Here is an 18,640-nt window from a genome sequence, read left to right as displayed (position 1 = left end):
TGTAATAGTTTTAAATTGTTAACTTATTAAGTATTGTATTTTTTAATAAATTATTAACTTGAGATTGTGTTTTATTTCATACTAGCTTACCGCCCGCGGCTTCGCCGGCTTGGTCTAAAACCTAATAAATTATATACTAAAACCTTCCTCTTAAATCACTCTATCTATTAAAAAAAACCGCATCAAAATCCGTTGCGTAGTCTTAAAGATTTAAGCATACAAAGGTACATAGGGATAGAGAAAGCGACTTTGTTTTATACTATGTAGTGACGAAGAGATATTATTATGTGCGTTCTCTGATTAACTTCTGACTCGATTGAAAAAAGAAAGTAAGTTTGACCAATTAATTTATTCACTGTCAGATAGTCTATTTATCGAGGAAGACTACCTAATACTACTACTAGCTCACCGCCCGCGGCTTCGCCCGCTTTCTCTAAAACGATTTGAGATTTAAACTATCCTATCTCTCAAGTTGGATCGAACTGCACATGGTGTGCGAATTTTATTATAATCGGTTAAGTGGTTTAGGAGTCCATTGAGGACAAACATTGTGACACGAGATTTATATATATATTAAAGATTATCAAGCTAATATAACAATATAAATAATGCAGGTAAAACGACGGGGCACAGCTAGTATAATGTTAATTTATTATCTTAGTTTGATATATATTCTGAAGAATACAATAGGATTGTCATGAAATAATTTAATGGCTATGTAAAATCTTTGGATCAAAACCGAACCCCTTTAACAGGGCCGTACTCACGGCCTTAAGACTAACGTTGTAGCCCCAAAACTGACTTTAATGACATTAGGCTAAAAATGTCAAAATATAAACTCAAACTCAAACTTTTATTTATTCAATTAGACTTCTTATACAAGCGCTTTAGAATCGTCATAACATTTTTTATCACACACTTAAACGATATATAGAAAAAGGTTCTATTTTTCACTGAATATGCTCAAGGGATATTGGTTTCATTATGTTTTTATTTGTATAGTAAACTGTGAAAGCATCGTGTTGTAAAATTAATAAAAACAAGAATTTGCAACGATTAAAGGTGCAAAAAATATTGAAACCATAATTGTTTTACAAAGAAGATGTCTACGTTTTATAAAAAAACGCTCAAGGCTCCGAAATTCCTTTTACAATGCTGGACTGATTGTATCGACACAGTAAGCAAATTATATTATGATATGAGTGCTTTGTAACACCAACTTACATACGAAAATAACGTGAAGAAAAAAACACAATTTAAATGCCTGTTTTCCGACATTCTAAAGTTAATAATTAATTTTTCAGATTAGTAAAGCTAAAGTAGGCGAGAATGAACACTATAAAATTTATTTTCTAACGTTCGCTTGAGTTTGATTTATTTATTGAAAATTACAAATGTTAAGATAAAATTCTAATCAAATTTTATACGTTACTACAAGTGGCATTTGAGCCTTACATTACACAGCACGGCTAGTTATAAAATTCATGTTTTGAGTGTAATAAATATAATAGTTAAACATATAATAATTTTATATTATCTGTGTCTAAACTAATAGATTAGATCACTGGTAAAAGATCGCCACATAATCAACAATTTTGTGTTTTTTGGGAAATAAAATAATGTACCTAACTACCTAACAAAATTTTCTTTATGTGTTATTAGATATTGAAGAGTTAAATGAAGAACTAGGTAATAGAAGAGCCCTTAACACGGGGCCCCAGTCCCCACATTCCCCTAGCCCTTACAATCCAGCCCTGTTTCAAAGGGCCCGTATATCAGGGCTGTCACATACAGACCACACGATGGACATTATCTAAAAGTTTTGTGTTATCTGTGAGAGGGTAAGATTGAAAAGTTTACTTTGAAATGGTTTGGTATAATATTATAAATGTTTTATAAGACTTGGAATGTGTGAGTTTAATAGTGGAGATAAATTAATGCTAAAATAATATATTTGTATATTAGTAACTACTACAATTTATTTCTGAAACGAACAAAATAATATTGAAAAAATTATTGAGTGTTGATCTTGTGATGATCATCATTGTTTTTTTCAGGAAATTTCTCACACACGACACGGTCTGATCCCGTACAAATTTTTCGTTTGTGTTATGGAAACCAGAATATGGCAGATAAACATACATATATAATTTTAAATACATAAGTACTTATTTATATAATAATTAACACCCAGACTCATTCGTCACACAAATATTTGCCCTAGTTGGGAATCGAACCCTCGACCTCTGACTTAGAATGTGGGGTCGCTTTAAGCCAATCGGTCAGTCAGTCTTTTTAATACATTGTTACCTTATCTATACATATAATAAATCTGTAGAAGGATCAATTCTGTACATTGAAAATATTGAAAAAATAAATAGCAATACTGGATCAATACCAAACCCAAATTTATTTATTTATTTATTTAGCCTTTATAATCCATGACATTTAGATACAGTTTACAACAAAAGATACATAATACATGAAAATATTAAAAAATGCAGTTAGGTTAAATGTCCTGGCCCCTTTCGGGTATAGGCCTCCTCCAACTGTCCCCATTTCCTCCTGTTTCCAGCTGCCTTCATCCAGTCTTTGCCTGTCAATTGTAGAATATCATCAGCCCAGCGAGCCCTTGGTCTGCCTTTCTGTCTCTTGGATCCTGGGCCTATCCATTTCGTGACCCTTTTTGGCCATCTATCTTCGGAGTAGCGGGCGATATGTCCAGCCCATTTCCATTTTAAGCGCTGTGCATGTTGTAACACGTCTATTACTTTGGTTTTTGCTCTGATTTTTGTGCTGTTGACTTTGTCTATGGTCTTGATGCCAAGGATACTTCTTTCCATAGACCGTTGGCACGTGCGTATTTTTGACATGGTAATGTGGTTAAAGATCCAAGTTTGGGCACCATATGATAAACAAGGCAACAGGCACGAGTCCATTACTTTTTTCTTTAGCTTCATTGATAGTTTTGATTTTAGTATTTCCTTGTTACTCCAGTATTTATTCCACGTTAATTTGATTCTCCGGTCTATTTCGTCTAGATGTCTTGTCTTTTCAAATGATATTTGTTTTCCGAGGTAGATATAGCTCTCTACGTATTCAATAGGTGTTTGATTTATTCGTATAGGTTTCTTTATGCCATTGGTAGCTACTTTTGTTTTTGAGGTATTCAGTTGTAGGCCTACATTCGCGCTTGCAGCGCTTAGTTCTGTTAGCATACCCTCTAGTTGATTTGGTGTTTTAGCGAAAAGAACTATATCATCCGCAAATCTTAGGTTACTGAGGTTTTTTCCTTCTATGCTTATTCCTTTACCTTTTTTGTTCCATTCTAGGTCTTTCATTATATTTTGCAGGACAGCTATGAATATTTTTGGCGATAGCGGGTCTCCTTGCTTCACACCTCTGCGGATATAAAATTCTGCGCCTAGCCTATCTAATTTGACGCGGCTTGTACTTTTTCTATATATATCCTTGATGATGTTAATGTATACATGTGGAAGGTTCTGATGCTCTAATGCGTCCCAGATACTCATATGTGATATGGAATCGAACGCTTTTGCGTAGTCGACATATGCTATGTATAGATTTTGATTATATTCAACATATTTTTCTATCACTTGTTCTAAGGTATGTATGTGATCAGTCGTTGAGTATCCATGACGAAAACCTGCCTGTTCGACTGGTTGGTGCATTTCTATAGTTGGCTCTATTCTTTTTACCAGACACATAGCAAATAGCTTATACATTGTTGGAAGTAGGCTAATAGGTCGGTAATTATTTATATTAGCTGGGTCTCCTTTTTTGTATATCAGGATTATCCGCGATTTTGCCCATTTGGTAGGAATTTCTTGTTGTTCCAGTATTTTATTGAAAAGAATAACGAGTGGACCTATCAGTAGATGTTTTCCAAGTAGTAAGGCTTCGTTCGGTATATTGTCAACACCCGGGCTTTTATCTTTTTTTAATTTTTTAATTTTTGACATTATTTCTTCTTCATTGAATTGTTGTATTGACAATGTTTTTTCATCTGTTTCTATACACTTTTTGTAGCTGTAGTTTGTGATAGATTTATCATCGTATAGGGTTGTGTAAAAGTCGGAGGCAATTTTTACAAGGTCCTTTCTAGTTTGCTGTTTCTTTGTAACTTTTTGCGTATTCAATGTCGGGATCCAATTTTTTTCTGAATTTAACTGTTTGTAGGCTTTCTTTTGGCTTCCCGAGGCTAGTAGGTGGTTTTCAATAATATCCAGTCTGTAATTATCATAATCTTTTTTAAGTAGTTTGTTTGTAGTTTTGTAGAGTGCTGAAAGTTCCTTTTTATCTTTCTTGTTTTTTGAAGGTTTGTGTTGGAGTTCTATGCGTTTTTTAATTAGGTTTTTAGTTTCTTCAGATATTATTTCTTTCTTTGTTTTAATTGACGTAATTGTTTTTAAACTTTCTAGTATGGATGACTCTATTTTTTGATAGTATGATTCAATGTTATCGTTAGCTTCCCAGTTGATTAATTTTATTTTATTTCTTAAGGCAGATAGGTATGTTTCTTGTGATTTCTCATTTGATAGTGTGATTGTTGGGGTTGTATCAAAATTAGCTCGGCTTTTCTTTTGTTTATCCAGAGATACTGTTCCTCTTAAGAGTCTGTGGTCGCTCGGGAACGAGAGTTTGTTAATGACTTCCATGTTGGTAAATAGTTTTGGATAGTTACTCAGAATATAATCTATTTGGTTTCTATTCTTTTTATCTGGCGTAATCCATGTCCATAAGTTTTTTGTATTTTTCTTGAATACTGAATTAATTATTGTAAATTTATTTTTTAGAGCGTATTGGACAAGTTTTTCGCCTCTCGAGTTTCTTTTACCGTAGCAGTATGGGCCTAGTATTGTACTCTCTTCCGGCTTTCTTTGACCTATCTTCGCGTTCAAGTCTCCCAATATAATAACTTTACCGGTTGTGAAACTCCTGGCTTTTTCTATATCATCATAGAAGGCATCAATCTCTTCTTCGTTTGCATCAGAGGTGGGTGCATATATTTGTATAATAGAGATTTTCATTGCTGTAAAGCGTAGATTTAGCAAACAGACTCTTTCAGATATGCCTATGTAATTATCTATATTGTTTTTGTATTTTTTCTTAATTAAGAAACCAACTCCATGGAGTCCTTTAGATTCTCCGGTGTAGCAAAATATAAGGTCATCATCTTCAATAATGCTATTGCCATTTCTCCTTACTTCAGCAAGACCAATGATGTCATATTTTATTTTTTCTAGGGAGTATTTTAACAGTATCATTCTTTGTGGTGATAATAGGGATTTCACATTATATACTTATTACAGATATAGAGTTTGTGACGTGTTGGAGGGTTATAGTCTAGATCTCTCGCGGTGACAAGCCGTGTTGGGAGATCGAGAGGGGGGGGCGTTAATAATAATTGCTATTCTGTATTTTGCTTCGAGCCGGATGGAGAAGGGATTTTATCTCCAACTGTAAGCGTAGGTTTTTTTAAAATATAGTTATTTAAATTATTAGTCTTGTTTATCTTTGTAGGCTGTTTTTGAGGCTGCTTTTGAGTTATTTTATTTGGATTGTAAGAGCAAGTTGCCATTTCAGGGGATTCAGATAAGCTCCTTTTTTTATTTTGGGATTTTTGAAATTCGGAATGTTGCTCTTTATTTTTTAAAATAACAACTTTATCATATTTTATTATAGCATTTTTTCCTTGTTCCCTTAACATCGCTATTTCTCTTTGAAGTTCTTTTCGTTTATTGAGCACATCTAATGGAAAGTCTTCTTTTATGTAGTAGGGTGAGTTTTCTAACATCTTTTTGTTTCTTAGGATTTGTATTTTCATTCCCATAGTAAGTAGAGTAATTACAATGGGTCTGACTTTATCGCTTCTAATTCCAAGTCTTCTCACGGATTCGATGAAGTGCTTTTCGCATTTGATGTTAAGTGTGTTATTTATAATATCTAAAACTTTTTTCTCCAACTCTTGATAGCTTTTTTCTCGCTCTTCGACTCCGAATATTAATATATTTTTTTTCCTCAAGGTTTTCTCAAAATTTTCAATTTTCGTTTTTTTGTGAATCTAGTTTTTGTTCGAGTTGTTCGTTTTTTATTTCTAAATGCTTAAATTTCTCATTTATGTTATTATTAATGGTGCATTTGATGTCTTCTTTCATGGCTAGCATATCGACTTTTTGTTGCCTTATTTCGTCTTGCATAATTCGCAACATGTCTTTGATTTCGTCCATTTTTTATGTTTTACGCCCTCTGTTGGTAAATGGCAGAACTATTCGAGAATGCCAATAACGACCTACGACGTAGTTCTTCAAACTTCCAATAGGTGGCGCTCACCACAAAACCGAGCTCTTTATAAAAGCCGATAGATGGCGCTTGTTGTTTTGTATGATAATAATTGTTCGCTTACGTAGGTACTATGACTAAGCAATTTATTTGTAGGTTATTAGTTTTATAACTTTCTATTTGAACTTGGTTCTCATACGATCAGCCGTTTTTTCAATGTAGGGGACAATCGCGTCGATCACAAAAAGTTTAAATCAGCACAATATTATTATAGCACCAAAAAAATATCCTTTGTTGTTATTGTTATTTTTTATCACTTTTTTCGTGTTTATACAGGTAATAGCGTTTAAACTTTTATTTGTAGCACTGAATTTCAAAGTTTTTTACACTAATACACTGTGCTTTCGCTTTATTAATCACTTTTAATTAATTAAATTATACTTTGTTTACGGAGCCAATGTTTACGCTGTCAAAGTGGCGCCCTCTCTCCTAAATATGTGTACCAAATCTCAATCTCTCCTATGTATGTATACCAAACCCAAATATGTGATTAAAAAAATTTTTGTCTGTCTGTCTGTCTGTCTGTCTGTCTGTCTGTCTGTCTGTCTGTCTGTATGTGAAGGCATCACGTGAAAACTATCGGTTCGATTTCGATGAAACTTGGTATAATTATACCTTATTATCCTGGGCGTAAAATAGGATACTTTTTATCCTGGAAAAATACGTAGAAAAAAATTAATCTTAATTTTTCAGTTTTATCCATAGACTTTGTTCCGTAGAACCGCGAACACACGTTGCGTATTATTATAGGCCTAGCCGTATTTGGGAATTGGGTCCAATAGATATTTATAAGATGTTATTGACAGAGGTACTCAAAATGGAGAAATAACCATCCACGCGAAGACCGACATCCGCGCGGACGGAGTCGCGGGCGGAAGCTACTCATAAATAGTTTCGAATGCATCATGTTCCTGTAGCACATCGCTATTATAGGTACGTGCGTCGTGCGTCGTGAAGGCTGAAAGTCGTGAAGGCTCGGGTAGAGGCGGTATAGAGACGGTCAAATTATGATCGTATTTGCTGCTTCAGTATGTACCTACTTATCAATGCGATACATGAAATGAACACACTTAAAAAAATACGCTTTTAATATAGAGAAATTCCTTCCTTCGTGGAAAGATCGGTAAAAATAGTTACATGAGGACGACTTACCCTTACGTTTTTGGTTATTCGCTCTTGTCTTTAATAAATTTTCAGTACCTACTAAATCATTCCTATTTCCATTCCTCATCGACGCGAAAAAGACTACAACCTATGCCATTCTATAAAAAAGATCCCCCTACAGGTCAAAATAACACAATAAGTTTGTATTAGGTACTCCAAAATTAGCACTGTTAATCCAAAACCCTTCTAATACAGTAATACAGTACATTAATTTGCAGTTTAATCTCTATTTAACCCTGCGATTCGGACGTACCCTCTCGTAAAAGTAAATGACCGAGAGGGTTAGGGCACGTTAGGGTTAAGATGTTACCTGTACTTGTAAGGTAGAATTTGTCTGACGCGTTTGTATGTGAAAAGCGATTTAACAGCTTCCTGTTAACATATCAGGAAGCTGTTAGAAAATCTATCTATACTAATATTATAAAGAGAAAAAGTTTGTAATTATGTATGGTTTTCAAGCATAAACCTCTCAAGTCTCAACCAATTTTGATGAAATTTGGCACAAACAATCTTTAGACCCTGAGAAAGAACATAGGCTACCTTTTTTGCGAAATATATACCACGGGCGAAGCCGGGGCGGACCGCTAGTTATATATAAAAATGAATCGCAAAATGTTTTGGTAAGCGCATAACTCAAGAACGGCTGAACCAATTTTGATTTTTATATTTGTTGAATTACGAGGATGGTTCAGGAGAGAAAACTTAAACATGTAAGGTATAATATTATCTGAAAGTAAACGAGTAATTTTTATTCGTTTGTTACGATGTATCTCAAATACAGCTGAATCGATTTCAAATGAAAATTAACCTACCTACCTTACTCAATCTTTTTTTTTTTAACACAATACGTTTGAATTTTAAATGATTATATGTAAATCCTTGAGGCCGTAAGACGTTAGTTCAACAACGTTTAATGAAGAGCCTAGGATTTTAATTAATCGGCTAATTAAAGTTGCGAAACACTACTACACTATATTCAACTTTTATTCTCAGACAATCTCACAATTATACAACGAAAAAGCTCCTACAAATTACATAAAAAGTTAAAACAAAGAACCTATAATTTCCTTACAAATTGATAAGGAAAAATCCAAAAAACTCGATTACTATTCAAGCGCGATACTGTAAAACCAACAGCGCTAACGAATTCATTGTTTTATTCGTCTCGGAGACATGAAGGTGAGTTTGATTTATTAACCGACTTGTTTAAAAGAGGCTCTGTAGAAAATAGAAAATATCCGAACCAGGTTATTACTTTTCTTTATATTATGGTAAATAATTTATTTTTCTGTATACCTATGATGAATTGATGACTCAAAAGGGAAGCATTTATTTAATTAAGTATTATTTTCTAATTGAAATGAATGTTGACTAAATAAATGTTTTAGTTAATCGTTAGGTTACGAGTATATGGTGACTCAAAAGCAGTGAAATTATTATATTACTAGATTTCCGCCCGCGGCTTCGCCCGCGTTTGCAAAGGAAAACCCGTATAGTTCCCGTTCCCGTGGGATTTCCGGGATAAAAACTATCCTATGTGTTAATCCAAGTTACCCTCTATATGTGTGCTAAATTTCATTGTTATCGGTTCAGTAGTTTTTACGTGAAAGAGTAACAAACATCCATACATCCATACTTACAAACTTTCGCCTATATAATATATATTAAGATTAAGATGAGTGAATAAATAAATGTTATGAGTTACGAGAAATCAAATAAGTTTGTTTTAGTTTGGAGGCGGTGTTCAATCGTAAATTTTTTGCCATCTTTTTAAGGTAAGTGTTTTTTGCGTGTAAATGTTTTTATCTTTGTACTATAAAGTTGAAGGTTAGAATGTTTTTCAGATCGAGCCAATACTATTGGATAAAGCTGGTTCAAGTGGAACAATTATTTTGCTAATGAAATTTAATAGTCTGTTTATGCAACAAATCTGTAGGCTATTTAATATTACGGTGCAATACTCATTCTAACCCCACTATGTCAAATCCTTTTAGTGTAAACAGGCGTAGAGCATTCCTTCGGTGTTCAGTGCGTTCGAAAAGATTCTATGCAATGTTCTTATACTGAACAACACTGAATACGAGTTTTCGTTTACACTAAAAGATCACGTAAGAATGCTTCAGCTCTAGCTCTATGTCCGTTTGATGTAAATGCATCCTTACAGAGCAGCAATTAAGTTGCGTGGTTCAACTGCAAGTTAGCAAATCTTCCGAACTGCTGAACATATTTCTACAATAATATACATTTATTTATTTATACAAAACCATTCCTACCATTACAGTTTACCCAATATTAATAAATAATAGGGAGGTAATTAAAATAATAGGAAGGTCAAATTACATATTGTTAGATATTTTTGGATAAACCAAGTGTATAAAAACAATAAACGATTTAATAAAAAATCATAATATAAAGATATTGATATTTGAAAAGTCCTTTTATTTCGTTTATTTTAGTAAAATAGTGAAAGTAAAGTTTAGGTTGAAAAGTTACATTTTGGATAGAAGATTGTAATTTTTTTTACATTCACTGTCAGATCAAGTTCAAGTCAGTTCAGTCAAGATCAGATTAATGTCATAAAGAAGTAATTTTATATAGATATATAAAAATGAAACGAATTATTAAAAGTACTCTATGTAAAGAAAATCATTAGACTATTTTCTTTAAAAAAATAACTATATAAAATGTAGTTTTGAGATTGATAGAGTCAAGTTACAATGAAAACTTTTTTTTAATTAGGAAAGGTATACGATTATATTTCTTTATTGTAAACACTCACAACAATACTTTTTCTTCAACTTTCGCTTATAGATACCAAAATAATTAAATAATCCTAGGACCTAGGTTAATAAAATATGAGAATGACGATAGTTTATCGAAATGTATTCATGCCTCTCCATATTCTGTTCTAATATACTTAGATTGAATTTATTAAACAATATTTTTATTGTATTTTTATGTCTTCAAGAATGCTTAACTCAATTTTATTAAATTTTCATCACTTTCTCTAGCATTAAAGTTTGTCTGATAGAGATTGCTCACAGTAAAGCCCGACTTTTACAGCAATAGTAATTTTTAGGTCAGATAATTGCTTAGTCTTAATGTGTTGAAAGTAGAGCACAATCTCAAACGCTTTGTGATATGAAGCCTGTAAAACACAACGTTAAAAGAGTTACATACACTAAATTTTATACCTATTTAATTTTTGACACAGTCAGCCATCTTGGCAAGTCTAGACTAGATATTAGACGATCATTTATAATGCAGTGGGCGTATCCCACACTCCATAAGCCACGCCTACCCTATCCCACTACGGTTTATTCAGTAGAGCTCTAGATCTCAAGGAGAGAAGACGTGCGTCTGTTCCCATAAAATAATTAAAAAAAAATACATTCTATTCTTCAAAAAATCAGCCAGTAAAACGATTTTTTAATTCGGAATACAGTATTCGATTGTTTGGCAGTGTAATACAAAGATGCTCTTTGTATTTAGGATTGTTTTCGCTTTGTTTACTATGTTTGTTTGTCAACAATAACACGTGTGGGTGAAGGTCGTTTGATTTGTGACTTATTGACATAGTTTATAGTGTTATTTATGTGAATAACTTAGTGTATTATACAATTTGTGAACGTTAATAGATTGTGTTTCTGAACGAAATCGTTCATGGATTTTAAATATAATACAAAGAATTTTATATTTTAAAGAAGGTGGAATAAATCAATCAAATTGGATTCTAAAGCAACCCCTGACCCCCACGGGGGTCAAAAAATAGGCAAGCAAACAAAGACGCTACTAGTACATCCATTTGAGCCTAGAAATAGCCTAGAAAAACAGAACAAATACCTTTTGGAAACACCTAGTGATTTAAAGAGAAAGACACCATTATTAGAACTGCCGAAAGATTTTAAGAAACCCAGGCTCTACAACAAGGAGGTTTCAAACGAAGTAAATGACGGTGAAATGAAAACAACGTCAATACAAACATCAGAATCTCAGAACTGTCAGAATCATCAGAATAGAAACTGTCAGAATATAAATAAAGAAAGTTCTATTCAAAATTCGAATTGCGAAAACGTACCACACGGAATAGACGCGCAGAATTCTAGTCACAGTCAGAATTCGAATTCTAGTCACTGTCAGAATCAGACCTGTCAGAGTTGTCAGCCGAAGTGTCACCACTGTTGTTGTCAAAGTGTGACTGAACATAAGTGCACTTGTCAGAATCAAGCTGTGAAAGTGATTTTTGCACCAGCTATGATGCCCTCGATTTTCAACCCGGTACCAGGGTTGCCGTATATGTTAAAACCACATGTGAAGCAAGATAAGGTATGTGGATTTATTTAGTTGTAGTGCTTTTAAAACTTAAAAGTAAAAATTAATTAAAAAAAATATTAAGCACGCTATATCTTACTTTATCTTACAAATAAAATATTCTTCGCTCTACATAACAAGCTCTTCATAAAATAATGCTATTATTTATTTACGTTATTGTACAATAAATACATAATATATCATTCCTTTCCTTATATTAATTGTAATAGACAATAGTAGATATCCCGGTCTATTTTAATATTACGCTAGTACGATCATAAAATAAAGGTGTAACTGTACACATTTAAGCGTAGAGTGAACCGGTACCTACTAGGGAAGCGCGTACCATCTTAGGCCACATCTTAGCTTTCCATCAGGCGAGATTGTGGTCAAACGCTTCTATATCTATACTAATATAATAAAGCTGAAGAGTTTGTTTCTTTGAACGCGCTAATCTCAGGAACTACTAGTCCGAATTGAAAAATTATTTCAGTGTTGGTTAGCCCATTTATCGAGGAAGGCTATAGGCTTATATTATATGATTAACGGAGCCACGCGGGTGAAACCGCGAAGCGTAGCTAGTTATTAATAATTACTAGCTTTCCGCCCCCGGTTCGGCTTCGTACACTTAACAGCCAAGCTTAACAACAAACCAAATTAACAGCCACACATATTTCCATCACCTTTTTCGTTTGTAAAAGTAGTACTTGTTCTTTATCAAGGTCCAATCTATTTCCATTTCGAATTTCATTAAAATTGGGTGAGTAGTTTTCGCGTTAAAGCATAACAGACACTACTTGCTGAAGTTTTTGATTCCATACTTGTTCGACTCGTTTATAATATTATTAAGTACATAAGTCTCTACTTCTATTATTAAATAGAGATAGACAAGACTATTAGGATACCTATCCGATAGGCTATTTTATCCCAATCCGTTCAGTTTTTCCAGCGTAACAGGGTAACAAACATTCATAAAAACGATATAATACAAGTAGGATAAGCTTGCAATAAAATGAAATAGAAATGACCCGTTTTACAATTCAAAAGGAACGTTTTAGAAATGTATTCATAGACGCACAATTGTTATTTTATTCATAGAGTTTCAAGGGAGATATGAGGACTTATAGTGTTTTATTGTCTTTGATTTTAGAGTATTTTAATATGTATTGAATAGAATGGATAAAAAAATGTGTGGTAAATGTTAAAAATAATTATGTAATGACGATTCGAAAGTGCTACTAAATAGTAGTCTTATTGAATAAATGAATGTTTGAGTTTGAGTTTGAGTTTGTGCGTGTACTAGTGTGCACACGTAAGAAGTGAAACTTCTTTATGACCTTATTTTTCAAAAAATAATTTATTATATGCAACTTTACAGTAGTTCGTCAAATCACGCGTGGTAGGGATAAAAAAAAGTTTTAAAAAGTCATTTACACTACTGATAACTCAATTTCATTAGGAAAGCTAGGCAAAAAAAAACCATTTAACAAAAACTACGAACATGGAAATAACAATTTAATAGTATGTACTTAGTTTCACAAGTATAATATTATTATTTATTACTTGCTACGTCGTAGTAACTTACATTCTACGCCGTAGTACTATAATTACTTGTAGTACTCGATAAGGCAAAGTTGTTTACGAATAACTATGACGTCATACACTTAAATACAAATGCTTGTAGCTAAAGCGTAGTACTTTCGTAGAAGCAGCTATTCGCTCGGGAGTTAAAAATCTAAAATTTATTAACAGTGTAAATTAGAACCATTTATTGTTTTATCTGATAATTGACCAATGTTATTTTATTATCACTTAGATATCACGTACCTTGATAAGAATAAATGTTAATAGTAAAATACGATGTAAACATTTAACACACACAATCAACATATTGCATCGCTTTTATATAATGTAGTTTTCTCTTTATAATATTACTTTAACAAACTAGCATATTATATACATATTTTACACTTGTTAAAGTTTTCTTGAGCGATTTATGTGACCAGAGCCTTAGTGTGACGAATTTACGGCGCGTCTTAAGCCTTCAGATAAACCGGATAAATTAAATAGTGCTATAAATAAGGGTGGGATAGGCTTCTTAGCTTTATATAACATTTACTATATACTATTCATTTTTGAATTGAAACTTCTTTAGGCGTGTCTTCAAGGTCGGGTCACGGCAATACCGTAACGTTATGGAGAAATGCGACTATTGATATCATTGAATCTTGCTAAAGAAGTTTCACTCCTGACGCATGTGCTCGACACACTCTCTTTTTTTGTTTATTCGTATGCGAAAGAAGGAGAGTTGTATATTTCGAGTGTATGTATATTGTATGTTTATTTTTAAGTTATATTACTGTGGTGCTACGACGTGCTACGAGATTTGCTACGGACAGATTTATGGTACGAAAAACAAGGTTTTTTCACCGAATCTAAATAATAGGTTATATTTCGATGCATATTACATTCGACGGGAGTTTATGTAATATTATTGGTGCAAAGTGTTCGCATGATAACAAGCTATAAGGGTTTCTAAAGGAAAGTAGGTACAAAAGTTTATTGTTTCTCATATCAGTTTGTTTTTCAGATTTTAATACAGGTTTACATAAAAAAATGTGTGCGTGTACTAGTGTACACACGTAAGAAGTGAAGCTTCATTATGACCTTATTTTTCAAAAAATAATTTACTATATGCAACTTTACAGAAATACGTAATTTATGTAATATTTATTCGTCGAATCACGCGTGGTAGGGATAAGAAAAAGATGGCGCGTAACGGAAAAATGTCACGCGTAACGAAAAAATGTTACACTAAATTTTTTTCCAACCCCGATAAAGAAGTTTCACTTCAAAAAACTTATAGCGACAGTGTTTTATTAAAATTTTCTATTTTTTTCATCATGATTATAGGCAAGCATTCGACCATCGGTTCGCCTGAAAAGCGACAAGCGTGGACTAAGATGGAGCAAGCTGACCTGTGATAAATACCTATTTACTTTTTGTTTGAACAAGTAAAATTATTTACTGATCTAACTATTATAACCGTGACAGTTTCCCTAATTAGATGCACATTATTTATACTTTTCTCTTTCTCTGAACTGATTTTGATAAAACTTTGTACATAAGCAAAAATAGAAATTGATGAACACCATGTAGGTATATTCATACAAAAAAAACTACATAAAAGACGAAAATAATAAAATAAGCTCCCCAAACCTATACTAATAGTCTAAAGCTGAAGAGTTTGTTGAAACACGCTAATCTCAGGAACTACTGGTCCGATTTGAAAAATTCTTTCGATGTTAGATAGCCCATTTATCGAATAAGGTTATAAGGCATATCATCACGCTAAGACCAACAGGAGCGGAACAATGCGGGTGAAGCTGCGGAGTACAGCTAATAAAAAAATAAATACATAAATTGACACATGCATAAAACCCCCCCAAAACAACATTTTTATTCATACAAAAAAACTTATATAAAACACGAAAATAATAAAATAAACTCCGCAAATCGTATAATAAATGTGTACAGCGTGAGAATCAAACCGGCTCACCTCACTTCCTCACGTAACGCCCATAAAAGTCAAAACTCACTTTATTATGGAGGTATCAAGTTACAGGGTGTTCTGTAACTAGTTTCTTCGAATTATTTTAGATAAAACTGAGTTCTTATGAATGAAGGTTACTTTGAACAAACGCAATGATATATAAAGTATTATATTATTAGCTGAGGTTTAACTTTTTATTTTCATATTGCTCGCAAGACCCGGCTTGTGTATATTAAAACCCTATATTATTATGTGAAATAATACACTGTATGTTTAGAATATTATTAAATCTGAATTGATGCTTTATATTATTAAAATTTTATCTAATATAAATAGTTATCGGTCCAGTAGTATTTGCGTGAAAGAGTAATAAACACACACATACATCCTCAGAAACTGTCGCATTTATAATATTAGTAGGATAGGATAGGATTCACGTTGTGAACACCCCGTATAACATAAGAGTGCACCCTTTACGCGTTAACTTCGTGCTATGAATATGATATTATATATTACGATTTATTTTCAAAACTACCAGAGCAAAAGTAAGTTTTTCATATTCAGGTTAAGTTATTATGTAAAATGTAAGAAAATCTTAACAATAACTTAGCATGCAATCATTTATACTTATACAAGCTGTGCCTGCGAAGCTGTTTCCTCGAAAATATAAATTTATGATATAAGTAAATTAATTGTTTATTAAACTAATAATAATCTGAAAAAAATGTAGTTGTCATGTAGAAATTGTATTCCTATTCAATAAATAAACTAGCTTTCCGCCCGCGGCTTCGCCCGCTTTGTCTGAAGCCTAATAAATTAAGTACTAAAACCTTCCTCGAGAATCACTCTATCTATTAAAAAAACCGCTTCATCATAATATCTGTTGCGGAGTTTTAAAGATTTCAACATACATAAGGATGTAGGGACAGAGAATGCGACTTTATTTATACTATGTATATGTAAAGACCATAAATATAAATAAAGATGTACTGTGCCTAAATATAAATCTTGTTTATCCTACGACTGACCAAATGTACCGGTAAGTGAAAGTAAAGTAGGTACAGTGGAGAGGAAAAGCCGGTAAGTGCTTATCACCGGTCAAGGGGACGGATGGGTACAGTCGTGTACAAAATGAAAGTAAATACCTTTTATTAAGATTTTTGAAGCTTATTAGGTATTTTTTTGTTTTCATTTTGATACGTGCAATATTCTCGGGTTCATTACAACAATTGTGTAACTAAGATTTATTAGTTTAAACCAGTAGCGAATTTATTTATAAACCATAATATAATATAGTTTCAATAGATATAGCTTTTTTTTTTATTAAAATTTTAAAATTTTACAGTTTATATAAAAATAGCATACCTAAACATATTTAGTACTAGCATCCGCCCGCGACTCCGTCCGCGCGGATGTCGGTCTTCGCGTGGATGGTTTATTTATCCATTTTGAGTACCTCTGACAATAAAATCTTATAAATATCTATTGGACCCAATTCCCAAATACGGCTAGGCCTATAATAATACGCAACGTGTGTTCGCGGTTCTACGGAACAACGTCTATGGATAAAACTGAAAAATTAAGATTATTTTTTTTCTACGTATTTTTCCAGGATAAAAAGTATCCTATTTTACGCCCAGGATAATAAGGTATAATTATACCAAGTTTCATCGAAATCGAACCGCTAGTTTTCACGTGATGCCTTCACATACAGACAGACAGACAGACAGACAGACAGACAGACAGACAGACAAAAATTTTTTTAATCACATATTTGGGTTTGGTATCGATCCAGTAACACCCCCTGCTATTTATTTTTTCAATATTTTCAATGTACAGAATTGACCCTTCTACAGATTTATTATATGTATAGATACCGTACTCCATAGATATATAGGTACATAATAATATTATATAGTATACAAGAGATCAAGAAATGTTTAATAGAAAAAAATGTCGTGTGTAATGCTCTAGCTAGAGCCATCTAGTAGCTTTTTATAATGTTTTTTATCGTTTAATGTTCCTTAGTAACTTTTTGATAACTAAACCGTATATCAACACGTGTGTATCGAAAGTGTCACCTGAGTTATCTTTTAATTACAAAAAACTCATATACCTTATGACAACAGCATTTACTCAACATTTTAATATTTTTCTCCTATATATTTCACTATTCACTTCCATTCACGACTGTACACAAACACTAGGTAGCTATCGGTCAGCCGCAGGGCAGAGATAACGGACATCGTTCGCTAATCCCCTCGGATGTTATTCTTAGCTAGTGTTTCTTTTTCGTGAATTACTTGGGTAGGTGAATATGCAGTACCTAAATGTATATTGTAATATATTATGTAAGTAGTATTATCTGTGATATGGAAATTAAAAACACAAGGAAATGTCCTTTGTAGTCCAAGGAAATTACGGATCTCAATAATGTTGTTATTAATAAATAATAAAATAGCCTATAGCCTTCCTCGATAAATGGGCTATCTAACACCGACATAATTTTTCAAATCGGACCAGTATTTTCCGAGATTAGCGCGTTCCAACAAACAAACAATCAAACTCTTCAGCTTTACCTCTATAATAATAATAAATATTACATAGAGACTATAGATTAAATTTACACACAGTTAATATTCTACAAATATACAAATTGTTCATATTATACGAACACAAATGAAAGCAAAGCATTCTTTTCAGTATTTCCCCTTGCAACACACGTAAAAAGTCATTTTTATAATACAAAGCCGAAACTTATTATAATCCCATAACTTCCGTACTCGACTGTACAAACACGGGCTATCGGTCAGCCGCAGAACGATAATATTAGTTCTACACCCGTAATTCCTTCGGGTTTCTTCATTCTTGTTTGAGTTCGAAAGATAGTTTGAAAAAGGGTAACATATACTTGGAACTTTTTAAACGTGTATTATATTCTTTTAGTATACGGTGCATTTACATCAAACGACCGAATGTTCATTCTCACACCACTATCAAATTATTTTAGTGTAAACACGCTTATAGCATTCTTTCGTTGTTCTTAGTGCGTTCGAAAAGATTCTATGCAATGTTCTAATACTGAACAACACTGAATACGATTTTTCGTTTACACTAAAAGATCACGAAAGAATGCTCTTGCTCTAGCAACTAACTCTATGTTCGTTTAATGTAAATGCATCGTAGATGAATGATAAAGTGGATATTATCTAGTATGTACTTAGTAGTTTTTTTGAAGTCCTGTGTCCC

The 18,640-nt window shown here is 32.8% G+C and overlaps 1 protein-coding gene across 1 annotated transcript in view; it reads left to right on the top strand.

Moving 5' to 3' along the window:
* Positions 1-8,700: 8,700 nt before the first annotated feature.
* Positions 8,701-18,640, top strand: part of LOC123704510 — a 39,743-nt gene continuing 29,803 nt past the window's right edge. Inside the window, exons 1-3 of the mRNA XM_045652890.1 lie at positions 8,701-8,706; positions 10,064-10,074; positions 11,235-11,853. Coding sequence (XP_045508846.1) covers positions 8,701-8,706; positions 10,064-10,074; positions 11,235-11,853 — 636 coding nt within the window. The remainder of the gene's footprint in view (positions 8,707-10,063; positions 10,075-11,234; positions 11,854-18,640) is intronic.

This window comes from Colias croceus, chromosome 30 (genome assembly GCF_905220415.1).
Source record: "Colias croceus chromosome 30, ilColCroc2.1".
Taxonomy (NCBI): Eukaryota; Metazoa; Arthropoda; class Insecta; order Lepidoptera; family Pieridae; genus Colias; species Colias croceus.
The sequence above is the reverse complement of the archived record's forward strand: the minus strand, read 5'-3'. Positions and strand labels throughout refer to the sequence as shown.